At 43.5% G+C, this 20,251-nt stretch overlaps 1 protein-coding gene across 1 annotated transcript; it reads left to right on the forward strand.

Annotated features, from left to right (window-relative positions):
* Positions 1-317: 317 nt before the first annotated feature.
* Positions 318-19,982, forward strand: MYBPH (myosin binding protein H). Its single transcript, XM_028734696.2, has 11 exons — positions 318-522; positions 1,868-2,002; positions 4,262-4,429; positions 10,585-10,673; positions 12,075-12,273; positions 12,861-13,000; positions 14,617-14,776; positions 15,804-15,940; positions 16,904-17,090; positions 19,217-19,270; positions 19,642-19,982. The coding sequence occupies exons 1-10, from the start codon at positions 318-320 to the stop codon at positions 19,225-19,227; spliced, it is 1,431 nt and encodes a 476-aa protein (XP_028590529.2). The 3' UTR covers positions 19,228-19,270; positions 19,642-19,982.
* Positions 19,983-20,251: the final 269 nt, after the last annotated feature.

Raw genomic sequence — 20,251 nt, forward strand, 5'->3', positions numbered from 1 at the left:
GCAGCTACTCCCGAGGAGATGCTGAATTTGCACCTCGCAGCTGCTGGGCGGCTATTCCTGGCTCCCCCGCCCGCCCAAACAGGTGGGCCCAAGCGGCGGAGAGAGAGGAGGGGGCGGCCTGGAGGGACCTATAAAACCCCCCAGACCCGGCGGAGAGCACAGGGGGGAAATCGCCACCGAAGAAGAAGAAAGGAGAGACAGACAGAAAAGGGCGAGCCGGGCGGGACTTTGGCCACCGTTGACCCTCTAACCGCACGCGGCAGCTCCACCGACCGCCACCCCGGGGCACAGAGCGGAGTCCTCGAAGCCTACCGCAGATGTCCGAGCAAGAGGCGGCCCCGGCGGCCCCACCGGAGGCCGCTCCCTCCGAAGAGCCGGCCTCGGCTCCAGCAGAACCGACTCCAGCAGCTCCCGGACCGGACGTAACAGCAGCAGCAGCCGTCGAGGTTCCGGCTCCCCCGGCTCCCCCGGCGGCCCAAAGCGCCCCGCCTGCAGCTCCAGCTAAAAAGAAGCCCAAAGAAGGTGAGGGCGGCGGCCGACGAGGTGGCCGAAAAGGGTCTCGAGCAGCGGAGGCGGGAGGGCGGCGGCGGCAGCGGCAGCGCGTGCGCCTCTTTGCTCCCGGCGCAAACCCGTGGCGCGCGCGGGACGCGGGAGGCCATTTCCAAGGCCACGCGCGGAAATGAGGCGCTTTGAGCCTGGGCACCAAAAAGGACCTGTGGGGCTTCTCTCATATTTAAAAGACGGCAAAAAAGTGGTCACGAGTGAAGCGCCACGGCCTGCGCCACGCTTCTTTCCGGTGATTTTTTCCAGAGGGGTGTTTTTTGTGGTATACTGCTGGCTCCATTAATAATAATAATAATAATAATAATAATAATAATAATAATAATAATAATAATAATAATAATAATAATATAATTGCAGTGCTCATGCTACGCCATTGGTATCCCAACTGCAGGCCGTGTTCTGCCTCCTCCATTTGAGAGGGATTTCACTTCTCTGATAAATTGCAATGCAATCCTAACCATGGCTACCTAGAAGCAAGTCCTGTTGAATTAAATGAGAACTAAATAGGGTTGTGACTGCAGCCTTAAAGGCCCCATTGCCACCAACGTCTCATTTGCAATTACCTGGATGAGCCGTATATGGTCCGGAAGCACCAAAAGAGGTCTTGTAGCTTTTTACAACAAAACCTCTATCAGTGTCAGAAATGGAATGAATGAGAAAACCACCAGCAACAACCCATCATGAAATCACCTTCAGCTATTTGTTCCCACTGACTACTATTGAGAGCATCATAGAAGCAGCTGGAGCTGGAGAAGGAGGATAGTATTCTCTTACCCCAGCCCCAGAAATTTGAAGGTCGTAGGAAGGAGACCTGGTTCCCCAGGGAATATACTGCATCAGCAATATTTATGTTGGTGTACCCCTCTGGTCACAACCCCCCACTATATTCTCTTGTTCAGCTGAACAAGTGAAAGGGAGCCCTGCATGCATACAACTGTACATGTGTTGGAGCTTCCATCTAGTCATAAATCCAGTGCAATTGTGGTTCCTTATGAAAATCCCTATGCCCATACAACCGTATGTATGGAGATGTGCTCAGCTTAATGCTGGATGATGGGGCATATCGCCAGAGGGATGCACCAGTGTTGGGGAGCGGGACACAACCCGGCTCCCTTCACTCGCATTACTGAGTGTGTGAGAAATGGGAATTTGCATAGCTATCATTGCAGAGGCTAAAATAAGGTTGGGATATGCATTCTCCCTTAGTCCAAGAAAAGAGCATTAATGAATTTACACAGCATTAAGTACTGAACTGGTGGGGATGGAAAATGCGTTACTAACGCTTTTATATTTATGATACCAGGCACTCCCAGCTCACCGTTAAATCTAACAGTGGACGATGTGAACGACAATTCTGTGACTCTGACGTGGGATGCCCCAGAGGTTGTGGGCCATTCTGGCCTAGATGGATATGTGGTGGAGCACTGCAAATACGGAAGTAGGCTTGAGCTTTATCTCTCGTGAGCATGAAGAGCTGCATGCATTAATGTGGAAAATAGGATAACATGGCCAGGATAAATTGCTTGTCCCTCTCTTGACATATCTACAGCCACAGTTGGAGGTGAGGAGAGAACCATATAGTTCTCATGAAATGTTCGTTGAACCCTTAGACCGCTGAACAGGTGTGTAAAGAAAATGATATGTGTTCTCTTCTTAGCCTCACATCTTCTCCGCACACCCAATCAGTTGCTCACATGCCATGTTGATGTGCAATGGACATGCTCTGTGAGCTCAAGTTGAGAAAGGCTTGGAATACTAGAAGCAGCAAGTCATGGGATTGCAAATTCTAGAACCTCAAGGTTGGTCCATTCTTTTAGGAGTTCTCAGGCAGGAAGAGATTCCACAGATGTAGCTTCTTCTATTCAAGCACTGCATTGGTTCTGTCCAACTGCTGAGAAACAGAACTTGCATGCTGGAGGAGGAAATGTCGCACATGTAGAAAGTCTGCTTGCTGTGGAACTACTGAAAGAAGGAAATCTACTTAAAGTCGAGAAATGACGACCTTCCCTTTCAGCCTCTTATACTATATATAGCAATGGTGGAAGTGGCTTTCCAAACATGGAAATGGAGAAAGTAGTTATTTCTCCCCTCTTTCAACCACTTTTGCAAATTGAATCCATTATGTAGCAAGTATAGATGCCATACCATAGAAGCTGCCAAATACGCACCTCCTGGGCAAGGCTTTTCTATAGCATAGAAAGGTACGGTATAGTAGCACTTTATATTACGAAAAAGGGTTGCAGTCTATGATGTCTTATTTTAAAAAACTGAATAATATTAGGAAACAAGATTACATTTGTGAGCAATTTGGTTTGTAAACCACCAGTGATGGATTAATCATGTCACAGCCTGAGTGAAAGATGTTGTGTATTAAACAAGGTTTATCATACACACTGCGTATGCTATAATGGTAATAAATAGTGGGTGACGTCTACTAAAGTCTTCAGCAATTGATGACATCCCTATTGATTGCTACAAACAATTTATGTTGCCCATTTTCATGGGTTGTCTAGCTGGGATTTCTTTTGAGCGATAGCTGGGTGAATCATTTCTCATAAATAAATTATTTTGAGTTTAGCTCTTTTCCTTGCTTGCAAATTACTTCCTGCATTCCAAATTGTTTGCTGAATATTTTATTCAAACCAGTTTTTCGACCTGCATGAGTGCATTATCACATATTTGTCATTCCATATCTGCATGGTGTATTTGGAGAGCTATTGCCATAGGGTAGCATTTCTACTCACTGATTAGATTGCCTCAACCTTTGTAACCTCTTTTGTTAATTGAATCCAATAAAAGCATGCTTTTGTTGTGATTAGAAGAGGATGTCCTTGAAACATGGCATAGCTGTTCACAAAAGATGGCTTGAGCACAATTGTAGCACAAATGTATCCAAATGTTATAATCCAATGGGGATAATTTAGGGTTGCCATATTTCAAAAAGTGAAAGGGTTTTGGGGGGGTCGAGGCAAAGTTGTTGACCTTTCTTTCCCAGACATTTTAGCCACTTTTCGGCCCAGACACCATTTTCGACGGACGAATCCTGGCTATGTCTAGGACGTATGGCACCCTTAGATAATTTGAATGTAAGAATGAACTTATACAGAGTTGAGAGGCTAGAATTGATATATTGCAACCTTAAATTTGGTGTTGGTTTTTTAAAAAAACAAACAGACAGACAGACAAACAAACAAACAAGTAGACGTAGGTTAGCAAAGCATAGGTTTGCTTTTGAACAACACAGTCTTAAGAGTGTTGAATTGGAAGTAAGTGCTACTGTGTTCTGAAGTAAGTGTTCTTAGCATTGGAGCTTTCATCTCATTCTCAAGAAAGAACTGAGTGGACTCTGTAGACAGATACATTTTAAATGTATCAGAGAAGAGGCCTCATTGTCCACTGAATCGACTTTATACGATAATTCCATTGCGGATGACGTAGTGGGGCAGCAATAAACATTAGACCTCCTGGCAGCTTACCTGCTGCTGCTTACCTGGAAATGGGGGCGGGGAGGATGACATGGTGCAAATATACTGGCAGAGCCAATCTGGCATTCCAACTGGTGTGTTTACATTGTGTTGACCCCTCCTTCCTGGTAAGTAGCAGTGACTCTGCTGTAAGGTCAAACGAGTGCCATAACTCAACCGTGCCATCATTGCTTCTAATTGTATGACTCACCTGTTGCATATTTTTGTTTTAGCAACAGACTGGGTGGCCGCCAACACGAAGCCCTTCCTTTCCACCCGTTATGTAATTCGCGATCTAACATCTGGAGATAAACTTCTCATTCGTGTGAAGGCTGTGAAAGGTGATGGAGTTAGTGAGCCAGCTGTCCTGGACCAGCCACTCCTCATCAGAGAGGTTCTTGGTATGTATCTTGAATGCATTTAGCGTAACAGAACATGTTCATTAACATAGATTATTCAAAGACGTCCTTCATATCCTCTTCCTGGTCAAAATACTCCCTCTAGCTGCTGCTTGGCTTGTTGGGAGTTATTCCCCTACCCCCCAGGAGCTTTGTGGGACCATGATTTCTATCAGCAAAGTGATGTGGTATGCAAAGGTTAAACAACACTCCTTCCCTTATACACAAGCGCATCACATTTGCTTAATGGCTTTCATTAACTCCTGTAATCTCTATAAGAGAGACTTTGGCTCACGTTAGTATACCCTTGGAGTTTTTTCTTCACCACAACTAAAGCCTGCTAGCATTTGGTGTCATGATTTGTTGTAGCTGGTTGCACTGTGGTATGCAATGGAGAATTAATTTCAGATGACTCTCTGGTTTTGGCTATTTCCATTTTGCCCTCGCAAAGATTGCTTTACTTTTCCTTCTGTTGTCGTTTCTTCGTTGCTTTAAAAATTATGAACAGCTTTGACTCATTTTTGCAATTTCTTGAAATGAAAATGAAGCAGACATCCCATCATAGAGCAGTCAGACCTGCTTGTGTAAAAATGGAACATACTTCACCTACTTAAAGGTGAGAACAAGATGCAGTTGATGTTATGTGAAATCCACTTTAATAAATTAAAAAGGTGTCATTGATGCTCCCACTGCACCTATTTTTGGACAGTCCCATGAATATGTAGGGCAAGTGGATATCTCCTATGACAGTGTGCATTGCAGTGAGCGGCAGGCATTGCACATGGACTTTAAACATGCATCTGATAGGCTTTCTTGGTGCACCATTGGGAAGTACAATTATGTTTCATCCAGTATTAATATAAAACTGTTCTTCCGAATACAGGAATAATAGCGCAATCCTATAAATGTTTATTCAGAACTAAATTTCCTTATTTTCAATTGGCTTACTTCAGTAGTTCTGTTGAGGGCATGGCAGCTTCCCATGTTCTTTCTTCAGCATTTTAGCACTCAACTGGAAGCACTAGATAACATCCATGGCAAGGCAGGTTTCTTTTAACCTGGGATGCCCTTGTGGCTGTGACATTACCTTGCCCTCATCCTTCAGTCATCAACAGAACTCTGGGTAACAGGAAACCAGAAGAAGCTGAAGTCAGTGATGAAGAAGTATACCTCCCAACCACATTTAGTTCTCAAAATAAATCATGTGCAGATATATCTACAAATTGCAAGAACAGTCTGATCTGCAAGTCCTGGGTATGACACAGCTCTGACTTCCATGGTGTCAGCTGCTGATAACATTAATGTGGCACCACAATGTAATGAAACATACATTGCACTATTAATTGCATCTCACTTAGCAGCAGTGGTCATGGATCTGAGTGCTGTAATTTGGAACCCATGTATACATTTTTCTGCAGCTAGAAACCAGCTGAGCAGAATCTGCCAAGTACTGCTTTTTAAACTACTGCATAAAACGCTGCTAGAGTACATCCCCCCCCCACTTCAGTATATCTGAAGGAGCATCTCCACCCCCATCGTTCTACCCTGACACTGAGGTCCAGCACCGAGGGCCTTCTGGCGGTTTCCTCACTGCGAGAAGCCAAGTTACAGGGAACCAGGCAGAGGGCCTTCTCGGTAGTGGCGCCCTCCCTGTGGAATGCCCTCCCACCAGATGTCAAAGAGAACAACAACTACCAGACTTTTAGAAGACATCTGAAGGCAGCCCTGTTTAGGGAAGCTTTTAAAGTTTGATGTATTACAGTATTTTAATATTTTTTTGGAAGCTGCCCAGAGTGGCTGGGGAAGCCCAGCCAGGTGGGTGGGGTGTAAATAATATATTATTATTATTATTATTATTATTATATTTAGGGATCATGCCCTTCTTTGCATCTAGTCACTTTACCCCTGGCTCCTTCACTTCACATTACAGCAAGGGTGCCTGACCTTCAGTGTACCTTAGGAGTTTGAAAGCTTCTTCAGCCTCCTATAGGCATTGCTGGCCCCATAGTGTGTTTAGTAGGGATCTTGTGTGGAGTGTGAAATATTAAGACCTTGTATAGCTTGGACAGAAGGGTCACACTTCAGACTAACCTAAATTCTGTTTCTACTGCGAAGAGGAATTATTTTTAGACAAATGTTTTGAAGGAAAACGATGAATGCCGGTGACGAACATATTTCTCTGCCAGCTAGTTGGTAAGTGAGTTCTCTAATGCAGCATGTAATTGTGCTGCCTGCTAGCACAGATTGTTACTGGACTTACAGAACTATCTTTCACTACTTGTGCACCACTAGCCTAAGGTGTGGAAGGAGTAGGGACATAAAGGCATCTGCCACTGTCCTATGAAATTTGTACACAGTGCTTTTTAACCTGACTGAATGAGTCAAATGCAGGTTGTATTTTCAGATATCAGCAGTACTGTACTGGCAGATGAATGTTTTCTTTGTGCTGGGGTAGGTTCTATAGTCTGAGTGTCTCAGATTATGCAAATATAAAATCTTGACCAGCATGTTATATTTAAATTGTTCTTGCAATTCCATCTGTTTAGTTAACAAGTCTACTTTATGTAAATTGCTGGGAGCAAATTCCAGTTGAGAGCCTGTGTAGCCGCAGGTAGACAAAAAATATATGCTATGGCATTTTGAGATTGATGGTCTATTTACACACTTAATCTTCAATTAGTTTTCTAGCCAACTGGTACAGCGTAGCAGCACCAGTTCTCAGCTCAGGAAACTCACAATCTCTCTCATTGCACAATATTGATATAATATTACTAGCCTACTTTATTGTGTGTTGAAAGGACAGGCTCTTTTTTTTTTTAAGTGTGCTTAATGCTGTCACTTTTATTTTGAAAGATTAGCATCAGTGTCCTCTACATAGGTTTCTGTGTTTGAAAATGTCACCCTGCTGTTTGCCCCTGTTGTTGTTTGATTCTAACACTTGAACAACAACAAAAACAACCTTTGCGCAATTTTAAGCAATTAGCAAGATAACAGACAAGCTATGCTTTCCTTCGTATGTAGGGATATAGAAATTAACTTAGTTCCTTGGAGTGCTGGATTTCACTTGATTGATAAGCAGGGGTGTCAGGGCCTGTGGGAGTGCCACCTTGGGGGCTTCCGCTGCCTGAGAGAGTGGCCTCATCCTGCCTAATGGCTGCGCTGGCCCTTCTGATAAGAATAAATGCCAGTAAGGGATTTCAGGGGGAAAGAGATGGGTGAGTGAAGATGCTGTTACAGTCGTTGGCAGGGCTCTCCTCTGGTATATCCTACTGCATTGCTGGTGTTCTATGAACAGTGTTGCTAAAGTATCTTTCAGCTTTTTAATCCTGGGTCCTCCTTTACACGACCACTTCTGGAACGTAAGCTACTGCACGTTTAAGCCTCACAGGCATGCATAGCTCTTTTATTAAACCCCAACATAATTCCTTTACCACCCAGGCTACCATTGACAAATATAGCATGCTAGAGTTACACCATTGCTATTTTGATGCTAGTGAAGACAGCGGCAAGTGATTAAATGCATACAGGCTTCTTTCGAATCTCACCAGGTTGTTTTCCCAAGGGAAAGTATAAAGCTCTGCTTTCAGTATTATGTGCTGTTCACTGCATAGCACATACACACATACCTTTTTGGCTTAGTATACAACAGAGACTTGAAGTAAAATCCAGAAATTGTAGGAACATAGTTTTAGAGCTGAAAGAAAATCTGACATTGATTTGGTACAAATCCAATTTTGTAGCTGTATATTGAAAATTACTGTTTTAGGATGAATTACAAAATCTACCTTTATTAGGACCCCCAAAAAGGACACTAACCCCACCAATTTGAGATTCCTGCATTGCAGGGGGTTGGGCTAGAATGACCCTCGGGATCCCTTCAAACTCTACAGTGTTATGATTCTGTGACTGATCACCTCTGGAGGTGGGTGAAAATTGGAATTTGAAGTTACAGTGCCTGCAAAAACATCAGGAAATTAAAAAAAACTATTTAACTTTTAAAAGACACCTGAAGGCAGTCCTGTTTAGGACTCCCCTTTATCACATACACAGCCCAACAAGAACCCCCGACAACATATGAATCAATCTGGCTTACCTGACCTAACAAGACCTTCCCCCGCTCACATATGCAAACAAACCCCACTGCAGTCAACCACAGACAACCAACCACATCCTGCCCCCCCAATACCTTTCACTACCAAGGAAATGTAATAAATGAATAGAAAGAGAACTTATCCAGTTGACGCTGACACAAAACCCCACACGTACACTATATAAAAGAATATAAGCCTCACCACCCCACCCCTCCTCTCCCCCTACCTTATACGATACTCAACACTAATGTCTCACAACAAATGTAACTGGTTTGTAAGAAAGACTGTACAACCTGAAAAAAGAGAGAATGCATGTACTTTTGTAAACCAAGAAAGTCTTTAATAAAATACATACTTTTTAAAAAAAACAGTTCGGTAAGGTTACAGCAAGAAGATATGCTGTTGCTACGAGGCTACGATTCTTCTTGCTGAGCGGATTAAATTAAATTATGAAATGCATGCCTAGTACTATTTATGAGTCCTGATCCCAGCTCTCCATTCATGGAGCTAACCAACTCAGCTCAAAGAATTGCCAGAGTTAATATAAACTCTCACCTCTGATAATTTATAAAGTACAGTTACCTGATCTGGAGCTCCACGGTTGGGTCAGGTTACGAATATGTCATTTAATAACAAACAAGCCGCAGGGTTCTTGCCAGCGCAGCCTTGGCCAGAATTCATTTCCATTTTGATTCTCTGGACTGTGATGGAAGAGCTAATCGTTTGCCTTACCTCCCTGGGTTTACTGATTTACTGTGTTTATATGGCACCTTTCTGCCAAGGCACTCATTGTAGTTTAACATTTTAAATATTAAAACAAATGTTACACAGAGCTTTCCAAACTTTTCATGTTAGTGACACACTTTTTAAGACATGCTTCATTTCGTGACACAGTAATTCAGTTTTACTAGCAAACCGGAGCTTAAACTAACCCCTTTCCAGCCCCAGGAGGAGCACGGGGAGTGTTTGAGCAACACACCTACGCACTGCAGCTGACACACTAATGTGTCATGACGCACAGTTTGGAAAGCTCTGCGTTACAGAATACAGAACAGAGCTTTCTCAATCGGAATTTCAGAGCTGATGACACAAACTTCCTAGCCTGGATTTCTCCTCAGGGATACACAAGTTTTTCTTTAGAAGACTAGAGCAGGTGTGGGCACTGCTGACTCAACATTTTCTCAGGCCATGGATAGTCACTTCAGGAGCTGATGGTTTGGGCTCCCTGGCTTGGGCTTCTCTCCTGCTTCCCCTCAGGACACACAGGTATTTCTTAAGAAGAGTCAGGGAATGTGGGAAGGACTGAGCCAACAGTTCTCTCACGCCACTGCTGGTCGCTTCAAGAGCTGGTGGCATCTTCTCCTTGGCCTGAGTTGTATTTATGGTCCAAGGAAGTTGCATTGTTGTGCTGAGGGAAAAGTGTCAAGAGCTCGTCCTACACTCGAGTAGGACCCTGGCAGAGACACATGCCCGACTGGAATGTTCTCTCCTTCCTGGTCGATCGTTTGGGAGCTTCGGGAGCTTTCTTCAGCCCGAACATCACAGCGACTGATGACAACAGACACCAGCACACTTAGGGATCTGCAGAGTCTTTGCAGCTTGCGTAACATACCTCAGCGACTCAGCATTTTGGCTAATCTACTTTATTTACATATAAACACACACGGAGCACTGCAACATGGCTCCCTCTCTAGAGACAGCAAAGAGAAAAAGAACAAAGGACAATAGACCCACTTCACGGAACACAGTAACACAAACATCCTGTCTCCGTCACTTCCCTCTCTGTGGAATCAAAACATACACCGTCATGTGATAGACAAAAATCCCATGACTGTAATCATGGAGCAGGAATTCTAACAGAAAGTACCCTTGACCCTACAAGGTTTAACCACAATGAAATATGAGATATTTGGCTTATTCTGCCTCCAAACTGCTGTGGAATCTCTCTGGTCATTTGAGTATCTCAGTGCTGCCCCCCCCTTAACATTCTTATTTATTTAAGACATTTATATACTGCCTATATACTGCAGTACCAGTGACAAACTGCTATAATTTTGTTTTCTCCAGAGCAGCCCAAGATCCGACTGCCCCGCTATTTGGGGGACTTGTACATGAAGACTGTGGGCGATGTGTTGAACCTGATGATTCCTTTTCGGGTATGTGGATCCTTATTCTTGGCAGGGGGTTGGACTCGATGGCCCTTGTGGTCTATTCCAACTCTATGATTCTATGATTCTATTCTTATTTTGACATTTTGGCTTTGGGCGGGATAAAAGCCTTTGCATAATTGGTCAAGAAGCTAGGAATAGTTGCCGAAAGCTTGCAAAGGTGAACTAGTTCTCAGGTTGGCTACAGTGGGCAGCCTCCAAATCAGGAATAATTGATGTTTTGGAAAGAATTCCAGCTTCACTTGAATGTGGCCTGGTCACTGAGAAAAATAAAGGACTGACAGGCTTGGGCAAAAGGAAACATTGGAGCTTGAGAAGAGAGCTGTCTCAGGACAAGGCAGGACTAGAAACAAGGTACTCTACACAAACCATTGAATCCTAAACTGTAATGTGTAAACAAGCTTAAGCTTTGTTTGGCTGACATATGCATTACATCTGTATATTGCAAGTCATGTAAAACTCACCAGATCTTGGCAGCCTCCTAATCTCTTAAACACAGACGGAAAAAGTGTCTTATGTCATACTTGATTCTGACACTGGATCTCTTTTTATGTTACTCTTATTTAAAGAGCTCTTATCAAGAGAATACTTTGACATTGTGATCAAGTTTGTTATGTGCGTTTGGAAGGCAGAGGCAGTATGTTCCAGTCAGGCACTGGGTGGGGGGTTGTAGCCCAGAGCCTAAAATAGCTCTCTTCTAAAAATAGCAAGTGCAAGCCATATGGAGTGGCATAGAGAGACTTATAATAGGGTATAGCACTCCATGCATTTCCTTGGTTCTTGGGTATCTGTAGACATGCTGTGGATCTAGGCCACTCCCTTAAAGAGCCAGCTGTCAGAAGCAACTGCATTTGACACACATTCATACTAGCTTCAACTGCCCCTTAGTTTTTTGTTGGGGAGGGGACTTCAGAGCTCAGGTTTTGGGTAGAAACATCAATATGATTTTTTTTGCCTCTCCTGTGCATGGGCACTCACATACATAAATGTGTGTCTGCAACTGTCCTGCCTTTGAATAAGAGTCAAAAAATTGTGTTGGCTTTTTGCATCACAGTTTAATCACATCTGCCTAGAAAGTGGAAGCAAATGAGCACTTTCTTTCTTTGAAACTTTATTCCCACTTTTCACTTCCATGAAGAACAATCAACACAGTTCACATAATAGAACCACAATACTAATATAAAGCAAACTCTGATCAGTGAAATCAAATTAATAAAACGAAACAAAAAACAGACAGCGTAGTTAGAAGAGCAACACCAGGAACCATCAAAATCATGAAAGACCACCTATCCATTGCCAAAGATTCACTGTATGTTTATAAGAGTTAGTAGCCAGATGAATAGAAGAAAACCGCGATTTACCAACTGTTCTACATCTGCCTTTCCTTAGGGAAAGCCAAAGCCACAGGTGACCTGGACCAAAGATGGCCAGCCTCTGGATCCCAAGCGAATGCATTTGCGCAACAGTGAGAGGGACTCCGTCCTATTCATCCGCCAACTACAGCGCAGTGATTCTGGAAAATATGAAATAAGTGTTAAGATCTTAGATGAACTAGAAGACAAGGCCACCATTAATCTCCAGGTGATTGGTAAGGGAGATGAAACCATATGGTTTGATTTGGTATCTAAAGGGTGGCTAGCTCAGATACCTCTTCCCTTGAAACAAAATTGTCACTGTACTGTGGCATATGGCAGCTTGCTGGGCCTGGCATTATTAAGCATCGGAGCATGTGGTGTGCTTATGCCATGGGGAATGTGTGCTGAGAAGACTGTTCTGTTTCAGTCTCGAGTCCCTTATATAACAGGGTAAGATAGAAAGACATTGAAGAATTAGGAGCCATTGTTTCTGCTACTGAAATTACACCTGCATGAGATTGTTTCAGTGTATCTGAAGAAGTGTGCATGCACACGAAAGCTCATACCAAGAACTAACTTAGTTGGTCTTTAAGGTGCTACTGGAAGGAATTTTTTTTGTTTTGACCTGCATGAGAGTTATGAATGAATAATAATAATAATAATATATTCTAGTATGGTTATATATTTCCCTCTTCTTCCGGATAGCTTAATGGCTGCTCTCTGATTTATCTGGTGCCTGCTGCTGAACTTCTCTGTGATGTGCCATGGCAGGTAGCACTGTCTTGCTATTTCAGAAGTAATGTGTGGCTCATCTTTTCAGAGAGACCAGGCCCTCCTGAGAACTTGAAGCTGGTGGATGTATGGGGCTTTAACGTGGCATTGGAGTGGAGCCCACCCAAAGATAATGGCAATGCTGATCTCAAAGGGTACACAGTCCAAAAAGCAGACAAGAAGACTGGGGTAAGGACTTGGGGCTGGGAAAGATACAGCCTGGGGGGGCATTGTACTTTGTGCAAGGATTAGTGGTGGGTCCTGAAGCCACCATCACTTCACAGCTGTTTACAAATCCCAACAAAAAGGAGTCAGTCTAAGAAATGCAATGCATATTCCACAAAAACGCAGCCCACAAATTCCGTGACAATACAGAATTTGGTCACAGGTGGTTTAAACAGTGAGAATGAGAATGGGAAAAGAACATTACTTAGAACCTTTATGCTTTTTATGCTTTTATGTTTTTTATAGTACAATAAACGGAATCAATAACATCTTGAATAAGAATGTAAATCAAGGTTAAAAAAAAAAGCTCATGTATGAACTGTTTTCTTCTTTCTTTTTAACTAGCAAATGTAAATAACCATCTAAATGTATCCATATTTAGTCCAACAAATCTTTCCCTTGAGAACCTTTTCCTCTCTAATCCTCCATCGGCAGCATTTATTTCAGAAATGGCAGTAAGTCAACACAGTTTGCCTTTGTAATGGAGCTTTATTCCTGGGGTCCAATCACAAGCCCCCTGGAAGAGTTGATTCACTCAGCTATTTTTATATACCTGGTGCTTTGACCTATGCCTTGCTTCAGTTGCTCTGTGGAAGCATTGATACTGTCTAAGGTTTTAAAACAAACAAATACACAAACTTTCATTTAAAATTTTGGTTCAAAATATACATAAGGGTCATTAAAATCAATAAAAACATACAGATTGTCATAAAACAACATTGCTGCCAAATATTTTTGGGACCCACCTTGTTTCTGTGAGTGCCAGCTGTTTTGAACTGTTTTTAATATTGCCTCTTGATGTTGTAGCCTTCTCTGGGATCTTGGGGTGAGAGAGGGCAACATATTATAATATTAATAAATGTGCAATTCTTCTTCTTATCAAATAGTATCAAATGCCTTTTCTATAAGGTGCAAAAGCACCCCTTTATGCAAACATATAAGAGAGTCTTGGCTTGTTCAGTGCAGCAAGTTAGCATTTCATTGTATGCTACATTTATATATGCTGGCAATTAAGAAAGGGCTTGGTGGGAGAATGTGCTACGAGGCTGGATAGAGGGTGAGTTTTCTCTGCTTTACTGGTGGGGGCAGTTTCCTTTGGAAAGGAGAATTCCTGCCATTATTCCCCACCCCACGACAGCAATGGAATGTTTGTCAAGTGGGGACTCTCTTCCTTCTCAAATTGTCAAATTGCATTGTGGGCTGTTTCCCACCTCTTGCAATGCTGCTGGAGAGTGGTAGAGTGAAAACCATGGGACCAGAGAACCTGTTATGTAGCTATCAACAATTGTACAATTCAACAAAACAAAAAACCCCACTACAGATCGGATTAAATGCTTCCTCCTGTCCTGCAGTTCCAACAACCCCTGCCCTGGGCATTGCTATTCAGTATGAATAGGAGGCCCTAATGGTGCCACCGTTTCGTTTGCCCTAACACCGAAACAAAATAGCACCCCCCCAGGGTGGCTTCCATAGCTTTTTTTGGCTTGGGAAGCTCTTGGTCCTTCTGCTGGGAGGGCAGCCCTGTGCCCTGAACCTGAACCTTTTTCGTGTTTAAGAGGCTGACCTTTACTGCTTTCCAGCAATGGTTCACAGTTATGGAGCACTACAACCGCACCAACTGCACCGTCTCCGATCTCATAATTGGCAACAGCTACTCCTTCCGAGTCTTCTCAGAGAACCCCTGCGGCCTCAGCGAGAAGCCTGCTGTCTCCAAGGACGTGGCTCACATCAAAAAATCAGGTAGGGGCTGTAGAAGCACAGTAGGAAAGACAAGGTTGTGGAAACCCACCCCTTCCCTTGTAGGGCTGGTTGGTTATGTGCATGGAACATCGAGAATAGAAGGCAGCCATGACAGCTCAAACCATTCCAGCCAGATTGTCTAAAGCATCTTTGATGGGCAGCGTTCCAGCAGCTGTATGCTGAGGTGGCAGGGGAGGGGAGTATCAGAGGAAAAGTGGGTGGGGCAGCAAGAAAAGTAGGCAGAACCACACATGTGACTCTTGTTCAGTAGGCCACGTTCCAGCCACACAAAAGAGCTGGAGGGGAGGGTGTAAAGCAAGGCTAGTGAAGGGGATGGTCTGGAGAAAGGGACGCATTGGAAGAGAGATCACAACCTGAGGAAAGACCTGAACGCAAGATTGGGAAGCCTGGAGGGGGCAGTTTTAACCCAGAGGCTGGACGTCCCTCACTCTGATGTAAAGCCAGATAAGCCATGGCAGACACTGGGAGGGATGACAGAGTGAGTTTTAATGGTGTAGTTGGGGTGAAAAAAAGGAACGTTTTCTTTCTGCCTTTCATAAAGATATCAGATACAAATGAATACATGGCTGGAGGCTGCTGATAGTTTTCTCAGGGAGCTAAAGATCAGAAGGTCGGCGGTTTGAATCTGCTCGATGGTGGTGAGCTCCCCTTGCTCTGTCCCAGCTTCTGCCAACCTAGCAGTTTGAAAGCACACCAGTGCAAGTAGATAAATAGGTACCGCTGCGGCAGGAAGGTGAAAGGCGTTTCCCATGCACTATGGCTTCCGTCATGGTGTTCCATTGCGCCAGAAGCGGTTTAGTCATGCTGGCCACATGGCCCGGAAAGGTGCCTGTGGAGATGAGCGCCATACCCCACAGTCATCTTTGACTTAACCATCTAGGGGTGCTTTACCTTTTCCAATTTCAATATACAGAGCTGTCATTTTGTATTGTTCCAGAAAGTCTCAAAATCTGTTCCCCACCTTATGTAGAGTTATATTGATCTGCCTTCTCCCCCACTCCCCCAGCAATCACATACAAAGCAGAGAAGTACAACAGCAAGGATCTTTCTGAACCTCCAAAATTCACCCAACCTCTCACCGACAGAACTACCACCCGGGGCTACAGTACCCAGCTTGTCTGTTGTGTCCGGGGCTTCCCAAAGGTGAGTGCTGGTCATTCTTGGAAGCTAAGTGACCGTCTTTAGCAAGACTGAATCCGACATTCAGTATAGGATGAGAGGCTTGAGGTGTTTGCTTTGGTAGAGGAACATGAGTTGACTTCTTTTGTTAATGGGGATAAGTTACAGACAGGTGGATCCATTTATTTCAGGTTGAGTGTCCCTGTTGCATGTGTTTACTCCTCAGGCTGTTCTGTGCTGCTTCCACAGTAATCTGCAAACTTTTTTTTTTAAAGCTGCATTTGAATGCTTTCCTTTCAAAATATGAATTTCTAATTGTAATTTATTTCACAACACGCATTTAGATGCATACCTTTTTTGAGCTGAGGTCCACATCGCAACATTCAGAGAACCATGAAGTCTAACAGATAAGAGCTACATTCTGATCTGCACTTTAGTCCAGGAGATGCAGATCAGGCCAATTTGCATCAAATTCTTCAAGCATCTCTAGAGTTTATGGGGCTTCCAGGAAACCTGTTTATTGAGCATTTACCCTGATTTGTTTGCAGGGAGATTAGATGATTTGGGCTATTTTTAATGAGCAGTCATTCTGATATTGGGGGGGGGGGGGGAGATTGGATGGCATTGCATCAAAACAAGTGTTATGCCACACTTTACAGTGCATTTCCCCATCACTTTCCAGATAAATGTCCAGTCTTATGGGGAAGTGGCTTTGTAGAGCCTTCCTGTTTCAGCAAACATGCGATGGGTGCTTCAGTCTATAACAGCACTGGGAGATTGTCAGTGACATCCACCATAAAACAGTCTCAATGAGTAGGCAGGAGGGTTAAGGGTAAAAAAGTAATGAGACATTGTCTAGAGACTCTAGAAACTTATCACTAAGTAATGGGAAGCTGCTGCTCACCTGGGACCAGTGATCAGCCCCTTCCCACTTTTTTGGAGAGAGGTGTTAATTTCTGCCATTTTGGTGCTTTATCTGTATTTCAGCCCAAAGTGATCTGGATGAAAAACCAGATGGAAATTGGAGAAGACCCCAGGTATTTAGCCCTCATGAACCAAGGTATTTGCTCTCTAGAAATCCGCAAGCCCAGCCCCTTCGATGGTGGTGTCTATACCTGTAAGGCCGTGAACCCTTTGGGGGAAGCCTCTGTAAACTGCAAGCTGAATGTAACAGGTATGTATTTAATATCTGAGTTGTTTGCTTTAGGACTGCCTATTTTGATGCAATTGCTAAGATTTCCAAAGGGAATTGCAACCATTCTGGGTGAATTCTACTGTGGCTTGGAATCCTTTGTCCCTTATGGGAATTCCAATCATAGTCATGTAACGAATTATTTCAGCCTCCTGGAGAGATGTGATTGACAGGCAGGGTGTGTTTGCTAGATGCAGCTGAAGGCTGGTGCACTGCCATCCGTTTGCTTGGATTGCTGGCGACCGTTTCCATCTGGGACATTCCCAGAATCACATTCATACATTGTTAATGCTGGTTCCCAGTATTGATGGCCCTTCTTTATTGATTTCCCAAGGAAACATTGTGCAGCAGCAGGTAGTGACTTAGAAGGTTTGCCAAATGCTGCACATTCTACTTCAGCTTATTAAAATTCATTAAGAAACTGCTTCAGTCCAGAGGTGATTGGATGGTGCAGTTATATCAACACCTGTGAAGAGCAGAAGAGGTGACCACAAGCTAGCTTAATTACAATATTTAGCATTTATGTTGTTCTTCAGAATATTCTTTCAAATTGCTTCCTTTACATGTTGTCCCTTACACCAGCCCTTTAAGGTGGGTCAGTATTATAATCTTTTGCAGGAAGATGGCTCAGGGATTGTGAATTGTTTAAGAACAACTTGGCAGAGGTACAATTAAACCAGAGGCACACTCAGTCAACCTGGCCTGTGGTTTTTAAAACTACAATAAAGTAGATTTTGATTGAATATTGCGAAATACTGTCTATACAAAGTAAGAGCAGTCAAGTGGGCTGGTTGTAAGAAGGTGGAATAAATTATTTATAAGTTTTCAAGAAGAGGGTGGCCTTTCCACCATAGAATCCCAAATCTGCAATTCTGTTAAAACAGAAAGAAACAAAACAAAAACTAGCTAAGAGAGAGTGTGCAAGTCTTCCCATTGGCAAACCTGGCAGTCAAGATGATGAAATACCATATATTGCACCTGATCATGTTTCCTGGCTCTGGAATCCTGCAGCCTTGTAATATTTCTCTAATAGGATCCATTTAGCCTTAACTATGTAACTGAGATATTAATTCCTCTCCACTCTATTAATGGCAGAGAACCTCCTGTAAGTGGGTAACTGGTGCTCTCCATCTGCAGTGGCTGCAGCCCGGCTGAGTGGCTGTAATTTATTGCCCACACAAGGCTTCCTGATCACATTTCCTTGCTTCAGCAAACAGCTCCCCAGCTCTCTCCCATCCCCCTCCACTTCAACCCCCAAATCTGAGAAGACAAGAAAACAAATGCAACACTTAAATACCCAGAAAGATTTGGTGCTCTCACTTGCAGAGATCTAACCCAAGCAGCACATTCAGTGCAGGCCCAAGCCTGCAAGATACCTGGCTCACATTTTGTATGGCAAAGTCCCAAGGGCTTGGGAAGCATTTGATATTTCACACTCAGCTTGCATTGTGTCCTGTCATGCCTATTTTAAAATATTTTATGAAGCCTTTTTGCTGTACAATAAAATTCTTACTTCTCTGGATTCTGTTATCAAGGCTAAGCAAGCAAAACAAAAATCACTTTCCTTCCCCAGAACAGTCATGCAGCAAATCTTTTATGAATGAATACCAGAAACAAAGCCAGAAGGAGATTCTAGAGCTGTATTTACTAGGAGAGGAAATATCCAACGCAAAAAGCAATTGACATTCCCACTGCAGGAGTGAAACAGAACATAACCAATTTGGGATGGAGATGAGAGAGATACTAAGAAAAAAGAGCCCTTTAAGCATATAGTGTTTCAAATATAGTGCACTGCCTCTAAACATCTCCCAGCAGACTTGAGTCAGCTAAGCAACTATCTGTGCTTTGCATTTTAACATCGCAGAGTATATAAAAAAGCATTTTTATAAGCCTGGAGTTGTTGGGGTTTTTTGTGTGTTTGCAACGGAGTAGCTCTTGCTTACTGCACTGCAACCAATCACTGTGTTTCTCTGGTCTATTTCTATTGCAAAAGTTTGTGCTACCATTAATGTCACCAGCAGGACAAAACAAACAAGCAAGCAAAAAAAGACACATTGCTTGAAGGGATGCCTAGAAAGTAATCTTGCAAGTTTCTTATGTTTCTACAGTCCCAGAATGAGGATGACATGGTGAGTCCAGATGAAGAACAAAGTGAGTTTGAGGTAAGATGTCATTGGAAGAATTAAAGATGATCATCCAGAATGCATTTGGTTCAGGAGCCATATCAGAGCTTGGGCTAGGGCTGGCCCCAAACATTTTGTGGCCTGGAGTGAAGAGCAAGGTCTCTCTCACTTCTGTCTTCTACAAAAGACTTGCGATTCAGTCTTACTTCAATGCTGGCAACAGAACACCGTCCTCCATAGCACTGAAGAGCAGAACAAGCTTAAGGGGTGCATGGTGGCAAGGAGAAGGAAAAGCTGACTGCATCATAGGTATTAGGAGCGAATGAGCGCTGAACTAAATTAGCTGCTTTCTGTTCTGGGTGCCCAGTATCCACTCCAGACATTGAGTCTGCACATATCTCTTGTTTCAGTGTTTCCTGTTCAAAGCCTCCTACAAAACTCCCTCTTGGTATCCCTGCTCTGGAGCAATGCCTTATTCACACACTCAGCTCCGTGGTTCCTAGAAGGAATCTCCCACTTGGAGATGAAGCTGCTGCTGCTGCGTCTTTTCAAAAACAGAAGCTTTATAGAGGACAGAACCTGCAACTAGGATGGCTCTGTAGGGAACACTGACCATGCCTCCTGTTAAATGTCTTTTACTCCTTTTATGGTCTTTCACCCTACAATACAGTTGTTATCAGTCTTGGGGGGAAATGTTCATTTAGGATGACGACGACAATCGTGATAGCAATAAATTAATAATTTAAAAATATCCTGCAAAAGACTTTTTACTCAGTGATACATTTTGCAGTTGACTCCCTCCAGCATCCCATCACCTATGTATGGGTGACACTGCATTCCAAAATGAAGTTCACTACTACCCTCGGAAGCTACCCAGGCAGGTTGGACTGAACCATCACAAGGGGTGTTTCCAACTTACAAACTGTTCCTGAAAGATTTGACAGCTAGTGGAGTAAAAGGCTAGTGAAAATTCTAAAGCAGGATTGGGGAACCTTTCCCCCCCTCTCTCAAGGCCTGCGT

Source organism: Podarcis muralis, chromosome 5 (assembly GCF_964188315.1).
Source record: "Podarcis muralis chromosome 5, rPodMur119.hap1.1, whole genome shotgun sequence".
Classification (NCBI taxonomy): Eukaryota; Metazoa; Chordata; class Lepidosauria; order Squamata; family Lacertidae; genus Podarcis; species Podarcis muralis.

Bases quoted from the DNA above. Each gene is read 5' to 3' on its own strand.
- MYBPH (XM_028734696.2), top strand. From the start codon at position 318: ATGTCCGAGCAAGAGGCGGCCCCGGCGGCCCCACCGGAGGCCGCTCCC. The intron at 14,777-15,803 runs GTAGGGGCTGTA...CCACTCCCCCAG, and splicing joins GGCTCACATCAAAAAATCAG to CAATCACATACAAAGCAGAG. The intron at 15,941-16,903 runs GTGAGTGCTGGT...TCTGTATTTCAG, and splicing joins GTGTCCGGGGCTTCCCAAAG to CCCAAAGTGATCTGGATGAA.